Source organism: Gracilinanus agilis, chromosome 5 (assembly GCF_016433145.1).
Source record: "Gracilinanus agilis isolate LMUSP501 chromosome 5, AgileGrace, whole genome shotgun sequence".
Taxonomy (NCBI): Eukaryota; Metazoa; Chordata; class Mammalia; order Didelphimorphia; family Didelphidae; genus Gracilinanus; species Gracilinanus agilis.
Window position 1 is genome coordinate 202,746,950 of NC_058134.1, and position 12,148 is coordinate 202,759,097.

At 37.0% G+C, this 12,148-nt stretch overlaps 1 protein-coding gene across 1 annotated transcript in view; it reads right to left on the reverse strand.

Moving 5' to 3' along the window:
- DYRK4 (dual specificity tyrosine phosphorylation regulated kinase 4) overlaps positions 1–12,148 on the reverse strand; it is a 41,908-nt gene that overhangs the window by 19,378 nt on the left and 10,382 nt on the right. The window contains exons 9-10 of the mRNA XM_044678437.1: positions 3,061–3,201; positions 434–572 (exon numbers count right to left, since the gene is read on the reverse strand). Coding sequence (XP_044534372.1) covers positions 434–572; positions 3,061–3,201 — 280 coding nt within the window. The remainder of the gene's footprint in view (positions 1–433; positions 573–3,060; positions 3,202–12,148) is intronic.

Consider the following 12,148-nt stretch of genomic DNA (forward strand, 5'->3'; position numbering starts at 1 on the left):
TTGTGTATATGTATGTTTGCCAACAACAGAACAAAGACAGTGGGAAATGTTGGTCCTAAATGGTTAAAGTTTAAGCATCCGCCCCTCCTTTTTGTCATCAGTAAGCTACAAAATAGAACCATTATCTCTTACTGTTCACCAACATTCACATGTCCACACATTGGTGAAAAATAACATTTTAAAAGTCAAAAACACACTAGTCACCAGGTTTTACTTAACCCTTTTGGGGCAGCATATTTAATGAGGAATTTGAGGGCTTGGGTAGTTTATTACATGAAAACAAATTATATGAAGAAAAGGATTAAAAGAAAAGAAAATTAGCAATTGGCTTCCAGCCTCGATTGCCACCATAGTTCCAAAGTCAGATAGATGTCTGTTCAAATTTAGGGGTGAATGGTCAGGAAAAAAGGGTTTGTGGAAAAGAGGTACTCACTGGCTTGAGATCACAGTGAATGATTTTCTCTACATGCAGCATTTGCAAACACTTCAGAACTGAGACTGTGAAGCGCCGAATTACAGTCAGACTGAAACCCTGAAAGCTATTATTCTTCATCAGCTCATATAAATTGATCCTGGGGAAGAGGGGAAAAACAGTTTAAGTCAGAAAAAATGTAGAGAGTACCTACTGGATTAAAATTTTTTTTTTTACTATAATTTGTTTTCACCTCACCTTAATGTCCAATTATTTGTCTTCCCCAAAGAGTTGTCCTTTAAATTTTTTTTTAAATTCAAACCTTATCTTAGTAAGTATTGGTTCCAAGGGAGAAGAGTGGTAAGAGCTAGGCAATTAGAGTTAAGTGACTTCCCCAGAGTCACTCAGCTAGGAACCAGAGCTCCCATCTCTAGACTTGGTTCTCAGTCCATTCAACCACCTATCTATCCCTTACCCCTTATAATTAAAAAAAAAAAAAAAAGTAAGCCTAGGATTTAATCTCAAAAAAGGAGCAGACAAGGAAGTGGTAAAACAACTATGAAGGATTCAACTATGGCAGCTCATTTCTTCATGAGGTACAAATCAATCCCTTGAAAGATCAGAAAGACAACAAGAAGATTGAATGAAGAATGGTAGGTCATGCCTCAGAATGACCTTTAAAAGTCAGGAGGGGCAGTCAAGGAGGAACTCGGCTTCTGATAGGTATTATAGGTGTTATGGGGATTTTTTGTTAGCAGAGAGCAAGATTGATTGGCAGGGAGGCAGGTTCCAGAACTCTGGGATACTGGCAAAGTGACAATTGAGACTCACTGTTTTCCCTGGATGAAGAGAGCTGGACTCTCACTAAGTCCCTGGATTAAGAGAGCTGTTTTCCCTATGGTGTGGATCCTAATTGAACCAGAGATCATCTTCAATCAAGAGATTTGGTGAAGGAGGAAGGTTGAGTTAGGATTTAGGCCCAGTGGTGGACACTGGGATCAAATCCTCACTCCCTCTCCTCATCTAAATTTAATAGCAGACAATCAAGGCTCTGGAGAAACAGGTTAGAAGATCATCTTGCTTGAACTCATATGTGAGATACCCCATCCTTCACAACTGGACCTCTGTGCTCACCAATCCAGTCCATGGATTTGGTTAGAATTAAGGCAATTGGTAGCTTGTAGCTGATTAGAGTAGATTTCTCCCTCTTGGGCTTTTGGGTGGATACCCTTAGTAATTTAAGTGTAGTTGACCCATTCCCTTCACTCCTTATACCAGTGTTTTATTAAACCTTTAAAATATATACTCTCCTGTAAGTTCCTTTCCGAAATACCCAGCTTGACATCTAAAGGACCCACAGTGAACATCTAATTAACCCAAAGACATTTATTTATCACCCCAGTTGTATTTATTCCTCTAGTGTGGTCATTTCATTCTTTGTGGTACTTTTCATTCTTTCATAGGACAAGCAAAAGTATGGAGACAGGGAAAGGGTGCTGTAGAAAGCTACTTGGAGCTGAGAGAGTAGAAGAGAAGCCATAAGAAACTGCCACAAAGAAAGGGGTAAAGTTTCTTGGGTTCATTGGACAGGCAATATGTCAGAACAAAAGCTATGTTGCTAACCCCGCTCTCCCCCTTCTCTCAATAAATGACCCAGGAAGGTAATCCAGTTTCTCTTTTCCCTTCTAGATTTCCTTCATAAAAATTGAAAACTTTTTTTCTAAGTATAGGAATTGGGGGGTTGGAGAAGAGCAGGAAGAGAGAGTTTGTTTATCTTTCCCCATTTTAAATGTTCATTTTGTCTTTATAAACAGTACTAACCACTAACAATCAGGTTATACTTACTGGAAACATAGTTCAAAAGGAGCACTTGGGCTGGGAAACATTCTCAGAAAAGTGATAGAGGTAGACCTTACACAGAGTCAGAAGTGTTGTTTGGGGGCTAGAGGTTCCAGAAGATAATGAGAATTCCAGATCCTTTGATACAAATTCCCAGAATGAAGAAAGAGCTTAATGTTGGGAAATCCCATCTGGACAAGAAGTCAATAGTTGGGGGGAGGGTCAAATATGAGCAACAGAACAATACTGATCACCAAATCAACCCTTTTAATACTGCTAAAAAAGAAAAGTAGGAAAGAAGCAAGCCAAACCAACACATCAACAAAGTCTGATAGTATATGCAATGCTTCAAAAATATTGGACAATTTGAATAAATAAAGACCCAAAGAGGTTAACTAACTTGTCCTAGTTCACACAAATAGTAGATAATGGAGCTGGGATTTGAACTAGCTCTTTGGCGCTAAATCAAGTTTTATTTCCATTACACTGAACCTCTTAATCCTAAAATATTTGTATCTACTGAGCCAGGCCTGAAGACTAGAGATCCTAAATTAAAATACACCCTAGTTGTGTGGCCTTGCGCAAGTCACTTAACTCCCATTGCCTAGTCCTTACCTCTCTCTTCTGCCTTAGAGCCCAAATAGATTATTGATTCTAAGATGGAAAGTAAGGGCTTTAAAAAAATTTACCTTGAAGAAGAATCAAAGAGAGATATTTTAACATTACCCAGAGTCAGCTCTAACTTTAATCTCTCCTCCGTTAAGCCCATCTTCAACCAAGGAAAAAAGGAAACAGAAAAGACAGCTTACCCCAGAAGTTCAAAGGTAATACAGAGGTGATTCCGGAAATAAAAGAATTCCTTCATGTGTACTACGTTGTATGTATTATCTTTATCTTTCTTTCGGAGGGCTTCCAGGATCTTCAATTCCACAAGGGCTTGATGGTGAAATCTGAAGTATGGGGAAAGGGAAGATGGGAAAAATTTTTTGATTCATGTTAGAAAAGCATGCTTAACAAAATCTATCTAAAATAGTTTCCTCAGTCCTTTCCCACAAATCACAACCCTAAACCTTTGGGATATCAGAGAGCAATGGCAGCCTACCCTTCAAAGTCCATCATAAGAGTGCCCTGGCTTGCCCTCAACCCCCTATTCTCCTTTCTCCCAGGCAACTCCCTATGCATCCAGGTAGACCTAATTAAATGATCCAACATCTGCCCATTTTCTTCCTAAACACAACACATCTTCAGTCTTGTACCCAGAAGGATTGTTTGCCAGACTGCCAAGTTCTCTCTCTCTCTTCCCCATTTTCAAACAGCTCCTAAAATCCTATTTCCTTCATACAGTCTTCCCAGATTGAATGGAAGAGGATCAATGGCATCTCTTTGCCCCTCACCTCACCTTAGAATGTGAGTTCTACCACTACTGGAAAGAACACTGGACTAAGAGAAAGTGTATTGAGTTCTAACCCTGACTCTATGGCAAACTTGTTGGATAATTTTGGACAAGTCATTTGCCCTCTCTGGGCCTTGATTTCCTTATCTGTAAAAGAGAAAAATTAGAAGTTAGACTATCCTAAGGTCCGTGCCTCCTGGCTCTAACATTCCATAATTCTAACTATAATGAAACTTATGAAAGAAATCTAGTGGAATTTTTTTCAATTCCTCTCCATTCTGGCCTCTCTAGAATATTTGTCATTTTTGACACCTTTCTTCTTGAATCTTTCTGCCCTTTTGGTTTCCATGACACTGCTCTCATTCTCTCTTCCTAACTCCCCATTTATTCCTTGTGCTGTCTCCTTGACTGGATATTCATCTTACTGTCCCTTAAATAAGAGTGTTGATTCTTGAAACCATCAATGTCTCCACCTCCAAACTCTCCCCGGAACTCCAAATGCAAATTTAGACATCATCACCTGAGCATGCTGCCAAGACCTCACGTTTACTGAGTCTAAAACTGAGTGCTTTATATTACCCATGAAATGTAGCCGTACACCTTCTGTGTTTCTCTTAACATGATCACTATTTTTCCAGTCATCTAGCCTAGAAGAACCTCAGTATTCTTTACCCTTCACATTCAGTCAATATATTATTAAGTCAGTTGGATCTATAAAATTTCTTTCACTTCCATCTCTTCCTCCACACTTCCCTTCTCACTATCTATTACAAATTCATCCTTTCATCACCTCTTACCTGAAATATTTCAAACCCCTCCCTAACTCATTACTCTGCCTGTAGTCTCTTCCCTTTTAATCCATCCTTCACATTGATATCCCAGAAACTTTCTTAATATGCCATTCTCATCATGAATATTTCTTAATATGCCCATTCTAAGTATGATTATCAAAAATCCCCCTACAGCCATTTAACTTGCTCATTGCTTATGGCATTGAAAAAACTATCATAATATGAATTCAGCTATCATTTCCAGTCTTTTTACATGATCCTCCTTTACATGTTCAATTCCAGGCAATAAGGCTACCATCTTCTGGTACAGTGGAAAGAATTCTTGATCTTAAGTCATAGGACTTGGGTTCAAATTTTATCTTTGCCATTTACATTTTTTCCACAAATATCCAGCAATCTTTTTTTCATCTTAGGCATAAAAAGTTTTTTTAGGATCCTTGACCCTCCAGTTCTGAGGCTGCTATCTCTGGTTCTTCATCATTGTAAATATTTTCAGCCATTTGTCATATCTGTATGATGTTATCTTCAGAAGCAGAACAAATTACCCAAGGCTCATTAGGGTTCTGTAATGGTAGTGGGTTTAGGTTTAGATTAGATGTTTAATTAGGGTCAGTAACAGATTTTTAAACTATTTTGGGAAGGCCACCCTAGCCCTGTGCAGACAGAGTCAGACACTGAGATGACTCACACAAGCCACTAAGATATTAAATAAAAGTTGGTGTAATTAAAAAAGGAAAGGTTAGAAGGGATCTGAATAAACTTATTCTCTAATGGCAACTACACAAACACCCCAGATCTAAATATCTCTTCACAGATATCTCTTCAGAGAGATTTTCCTACTCTACTTTTCTCCTCACTATCTAAATTTCCAATTCCTGTTCTTGGCTAAACTAACACTAACCCCCACCCTTTGCTGATTTTAAGGAAAGGGTTTGTGTAGACCTTATAGGTCTCAAAGAAGGTCCAAGATCCAAAAGGATCCAGGCCTGGTCTCACAATCAGATGCCAGATGATTCAGAATCACCAGGAACTCAGCAGATATCAACTAGCCAGCAGGGAAATAGGATAACAAAGCAGCAGGTAGGATGGAAAGATAAAGTAGAAAAACAGCCACAGGGAAATAGTCAGTCTCTTCTAGGACACAACTAGAGAGAAAGACTCAGCCCAAGGCCCAACTGTCTCTTAGTAACAGCTCAGCCCTCCCTTGAAGAATTCCAGAACCTTTCACTCTGCTGCCCATGCCTCTGCCCTCTGCAAACTTACACACTTTCCTCCTTAACTTAACTTTTCCTTATAACAGTTCCTCCCCCCACCCTTGGCACAAAGCCAAAATAGTGTTAAAAACAATGTTTTGGCATGTGTGCACCAACAAACTTATATCCCACCTAAACTAAATCTTACCCAAAATAATAAAAAGTCTGCACTCACTTATCTTATCCTATCTAACAATACCTTATTCTAGGGATTCAAATCAAGGAAAAGAAAAGGGGAAAATTATACAATGAACAGTTACAAAGTTCAAAATACAAAGCAAACATTTGCTAAAGCAAATAAGCAAGTAAACATCAAACTAGAAATACAAACACAAAACTTCATACAAAACACTAAAGTCATAAAAATACTAGTTTCATAAACGAATACAGAAAAAGTCCTATCACTATCAAACTATTATAATGTTTTAAACAGAAAACTCAGAAAATTTAGAAAAAGTACAATAAACAAAACATTGCATAAGTTTTTACAAAAAATCCATCAAAACTTACTTATGCAAAATACATTCAAAAGTAGGTGAATATTCAAAACAATCCTATTCTAAATTAAAAGCTTATTTTTATTACACAAAACTGAACTTTTACATAGAACCGTGCATCTAACTACCTAATGTAAAGAATTTAATCAGTATCAAATATTAACTACATACATAAGTTCTACATATATACACATATACATATCATACATATATACAATACATACACATATACTACATTTATACCATAGTTATACGAGTTACATATATGCATATGTATACACGATAATACAATTTTATCAGTCCTAACTATAATACACTTTATGTGTTTATTTTACATATCTATTTACCTATATGTGTTTATGTTTGTTTCTATTTATCTATTTACACATTTGTTTTCATGTTTACATATCTATTTACATATATTGTGATATGTAATATGTTATATGTAATATGTAATGAATGTTGTAATGTATGTTTTAATGTAATTCAGTAACCTACCCTTAACTTATCAACCCTAAACTCTAATCTAACTACATCCCTATATACCTCCTAATATTATCAAAACAGAAATTCAGATATCCTGTCTTAATGAAATCTCCTAAAACTAACCCTATCTACTTATACTACTACTATTTCTAAGCTATCTAAAATCTAAACAGTATCCATCTATCTACATGGACACTCTTATGTAAATAAACTCTATACCAAATAACTATTCATTGATTCACTACTTGAACCAATGTATCCTAACGATGTTTATGTTTATGTTTTTGTGTATATGTTGTGTTAGGATTTTTTGTTGTATGTATATGTTGTTGTATATGTATATTTTTATTTATGTATATGTTTTGTTAGGATATGTTGTATACAACAGAAACATGACACAACATACCTACCAAAACCCAGATCCTCCATCTTCTCCTCTTGTTTGAAGAAATCTTCTTTTCTTCACAGTTCATGGCAATAACATGTACTGTTGAATGCATTATGAAAATATGCTATGTTACATTACAAAATTTTCACAAACATTTGTCCATCAATCACTTGATCCTCTTCATTGACATTTTCTTTAAAGACTTTATCTGCTTATCAGCTACAAGTCCTTCAGACTCTGCACAATGTCTATCATTGTCTCTGGATCTTTCTGTTCAACAGGAATGTCCTCTTCCACCAGAATGTCCTATTCCACTAGAATGGTCCTCTTCTTACTGATCTTTTTGACTGCAGATTCAATTTCCCTGATAAAATCTCAGCTTTCTGCTTCACAGTTATTCTCCAACTCCTCCTCCTTCTCCTCCTCCTCCTCCTCCTTCTTCTTCTCCTTCTGCAATTTATCCTTCTATCTAAATATTTCTACACTCTCATCATCAATTCTATTAGCTAATTTTACATGAGAACAATGAAACCAAGAATCTCTTCCTAATATTTTCACTGATGAATGTGAAATTAACACAACAGTATGAGGACCAACTCACCTCTCTTGTGTAGCTGATGTTCACATATACCATATCACCTGGTTGAAAATTATGGAGAGAATAATCTAATGGACCAGATTGGATCAATACTCCCATATCATGCAGTTCTCTAAGCCTTTGTTGTAAAGAAACTAAATATGAAGCAATTTGGCAATCTCCCCCTAAGAGAGATGCATAGACAGCCTTAGAATTTTTTGCTTGCAATGGAGCATGTCCAAAGAGTATTTCATAAGCAAATCTGCTCTAGGTCTTATACACAGGAAAAACAAAGCCATGGGAAGACTATCTGGCCATTTTAGATGAGTTTCAGCACAAATTTTCCCCACCATAGTTTTGAGTTCCCTATCCAAACACTCCACTTGACCTGAACTTTGTGGATGATAAGGAACATGAAACTTGGGTGTTATTCTGAGATTCTCATAGACTCTTTTCAGAATATCTTGCATAAAAAGATCCTTTATCCAAATCTATGGTAGTTGGAGCACCAAATCTAGGAACAATTTCCCTAAACAACATTTTCCCTGCAAAGTTAGCTGTATTTGTAGTAGATGGAAATGCTTCAGGCCACTTTGTTAATCTATCTACAATTACAAGACAAAACTTGAATCTTCCAGCTTTTGGCATGCCTATGTAATCAATTTGCAAATTCTTGAATGAGCAGTATGCCAAAGGTTTACCACCTAAGCCTTTCTTTCAGAATGCACCTTGACTGAATTTTTGGCAAACAGAATAATTACTACAGATCCTATTTGCAACAATACTTATTCCTGGTGCTACCCATTATCTTTTAACAGAATCCATTAGTGCTTGTGCATCAAAATGACCTTTTCTTATGAATTGCTTGACACAAATAAGTATAAAAATCTTTTGGTAAGAGATTTCCCAGTATCTGCAACCTATATACCATGTTCTTTCCTAGCTCCAATCTTCTCCTTCCATTTTTGAATCTCTGAATCTACATAAGCTTTTTGTAAATCAGCAGACTCAATAGTTGACAGATTCATAACACACACTGGAGCATTTTGGGCTGCTTACTTTGCAGTTGCATCAGCTCTATGATTTCCTTTAGAAACTGAGTCTCTACCACAAATATGACTTCTGCAATGGATTACCACTAGCTGTTTTGGTAGCTGTTTTGTTTTCTGGATAGTATTCAACAACTCAGTTATTATTTCTGCATGTGCAATTGGTTTTCCTGATGCAGTAATAAAACTTCGCTATTTCCAGATTTTTACTGTTGCATGACATACTGAAAAAGCACACCAAGAGTCTGTACAGATATTAGCACTTTTACCATCAGCTAGACGACAGGCTTCCTTCAATGCCACTATCTCTGCTCCCTGAGCACTAATATTTCCAGGTAATGAGTCAAACCACAAAGTCTCAAATTCTGTGACTACTACAGCACCAGTACAATGAATTCCCTTATACAAATATGAAGAATCATCAGTGAACAAAAACAAGTCTAGATTTTTCAATAGGAGTGTCTTTTCAAATCCATCCTAGGCATGTCCACCAAATCATCTATGGATGTAATGGTTCATTACATTCTTTGGTAAATCAGGAAGAAGTATAGCTGAATTTAATACACTATACCTCCTCTCAACTGGCTGTTCTCACTACCCAGGAGAATAATTTCATACTTAGAAATTATTTGATCTGAATAAGCTTGAGTACAAAATTTTCTCAGTAGTGCTTCTATTTGATGTGAACAGTATACAGTCAATGGACATCCCCCAAAACTAAATCAGCTGACTTCTGGACTAACACAGCAGCAGCAGCTACCCCCCTTAGACAAGGTACAGTACTTGCAGCTATTGGATCAAGCTGACAACTATAATACCCAATAGGACAATAACTTTGTCCCAAAGTCTTTGTTAGGACATCAGAAGCAATTCCCTTGGTCTCATTAACAAACAATTGGAATGGTTTTGAATAGTCTGGAATACCCAAAACAGAAGCAGATAAAATGGCTTATTTAAGCTTTGCTAGGGCTTGCAGATGTTCAGGCTTAAGTTTCAGAGGTTCAGGTTCTATGTTCCTAGTCAAATCTGTAAGATATTTGGTTATCTCACTGTAATCAGGTATCCACTCTCTATAGAACCCAGTTGTTCCAAGAACAGCTCTGAGCTGCTTTTTGGTCTTTGGAGCAATCAGTTTCTTGATATCAGCTATTCTCTTCTGTGTGATACGAAGCGTCTGCTAACACAAAACCTAGATATTGCACTCTAGGCAAAACCCACTGCATTTTTGCCTTAGAGATCTTATGCCCATACTTGTACAATTCCAACAAAAGAATTCTGCTATCTCTAAGACACACTTTTGCATTTGGAGATGCAAGGAGAATATTATCTACAAAATGCACCAATTTGCATTCTTTGAATGTTATACTTTTAAGATCTCTATTTAAAATTTTTGAAAATTGGCTCAGTGAATCTGAGAACCCTTGAGGTCAAAAGGATCCAGGCCTGGTCTCACAATCAGATGCCAGATGTCTCAGGATTACCAGGAACTCAGCAGATATCAACTAGCCAGCAGGGAAACAGGATAACAAAGCAGCAGGTAGGATGGAAAGCTAAAGTCGAAAAATAGCCACAGGGAAATAGCCAGTCTCTTCCAGGACACAACTGTCTCTTAGTAATAGCTCAGCCCTCCCTTGCAGAATTCCAGAACCTTTCACTCTGCTGCCCATGCCTCTGCCCTCTGCAAACTTACACACTTTCCTCCTTAACTTAACTTTTCCTTATAACAGTTCCAATGTGACTTTGTACAAGTTAGAAGATTTCATTTTCTTCTCTTTCAAATGAGGTTGAACCAGATGATCTCCAAGTTTTCTTCTAGCTCTCTATCTTTGATCCTGTAATTTGTGTGCCTTTGCTTATCTATCCCTTCAATGAACATGCTATTTATGCACTCAATCTCCAGTCTCCATTCTTTGAAGTCTCTTCGTTCAAAGAATATTTTAGGTACCACCTCTTCCATGAAGCCTCCCTCCCTGTATCTTCTTGGTAAAAATGATCTTTCCTAACTCAGGTTTCTTATAGTACTTTGTCTGGACCTCTCTCCTTTACTCTTATTTCATTCTCTTTTATTTTAAACTGAATTGTTTTTCATGTCTTTCCCACTAATTAGATTAATTAGAAGTTCAACAAGGTTTAACAACCTTTTAAATTACCAATGGAAAATGCTAATTCTCCATTCATATTCCTAGTTGCTCTTGATCTTCCTCTATGAACCTCTATACTTCAACAGGGCATAAAAATTGGCTCATAGGTTTATGCTTTAGAATCTGCTGGGAGATTTCCCTGTTGCTGCAACCCTTACCAGGGTTTCCATCCCTGCTCTACCCCCGGGTCCTATTGTGACAAATGTTAGAACTCAACTCTGCAAAGCACCAGCAAATACATGTGTTAGGAGAAGGAGAAAGGAATAAGGGAAAGTGATTTATGCTTATTTTTTTCTCCAGTGGTCCCTAGGTTAGGAATCCAAAGATAGCAGAAACTCTACCTAGAATATCCATTCTACTTTCCATTAAATCTTCCAAAAGCAGTAGACTTTAACTCAAACTTTGAGAGAAAACTAAATAGAAGAGGAAAAAGAAATGAAGAAAAAAGCAATAATGGTAAAAAAAACCATGTTCTCTATATAAGCAAAACTTGGTGTTCTCAAAGACATGATATGTAGAGACAACTCAAGGATTACAAACTTCCTAGAAAAATATGGCAAGTCAAAAAACATGAATATCATGGTGTAAGAAATAATAAAAGAGGAGGCAGCTAAGTGGCTCAGTGGATTGAGAGCCAGGCCCAGAGATGGGAGATCCTAAGTTCAAATCTGGCTTCACACACTTCCTAGATGTATGACCCTAGGAAAGTCCCCCACTTCCTAGCTTTTACCTCTGGTTCTGCCCTAGAACAAATGCATAGTATTGATTTTAAGATGGAAGGTAAGGGTTGTTTTTTTAATAATAGAAGAAAACTGCTCAAAACTTCTGAATACAGAAAATAAAGCAACAATTATGAGAATCCACAGATAGGCTCCAGAAAAATGTCCCTTATATTTTCAATTCCAAGGCACATAGTGGCTAGATTTAACAATATTAATTACAAAAAAAAATCTGCAAGTGATCAGGAGAAAGAATTTCACAATAAAGGAAAGAAAATTAGAATAACCTGAAACCAATAACATGAGAATAACCCATAAAAAAAGCCTACAGAAGAGAATGGATGGATATTCCCAAAAGCAAAGGAGCTCAAGAAACAATCTAAAATGACATTCTGCAATCAGAACTTAATCATCAATTTCAAAAGATGAACATTCCATAAAAGGGAAGCATTTGAAGTTTTCCAAAAGGAAGAGAGACAGAGAGAAAAAGTGTGGAAACAGACAGACAGAGATAGAGACAGGGGGCAAGGGGAGGGAGAGAAAAGGAGGTGTGTGTGTGTGTGTGTGTGTGTGTGTGTGTGTGTGTGTGTGTGTGTGTGCATG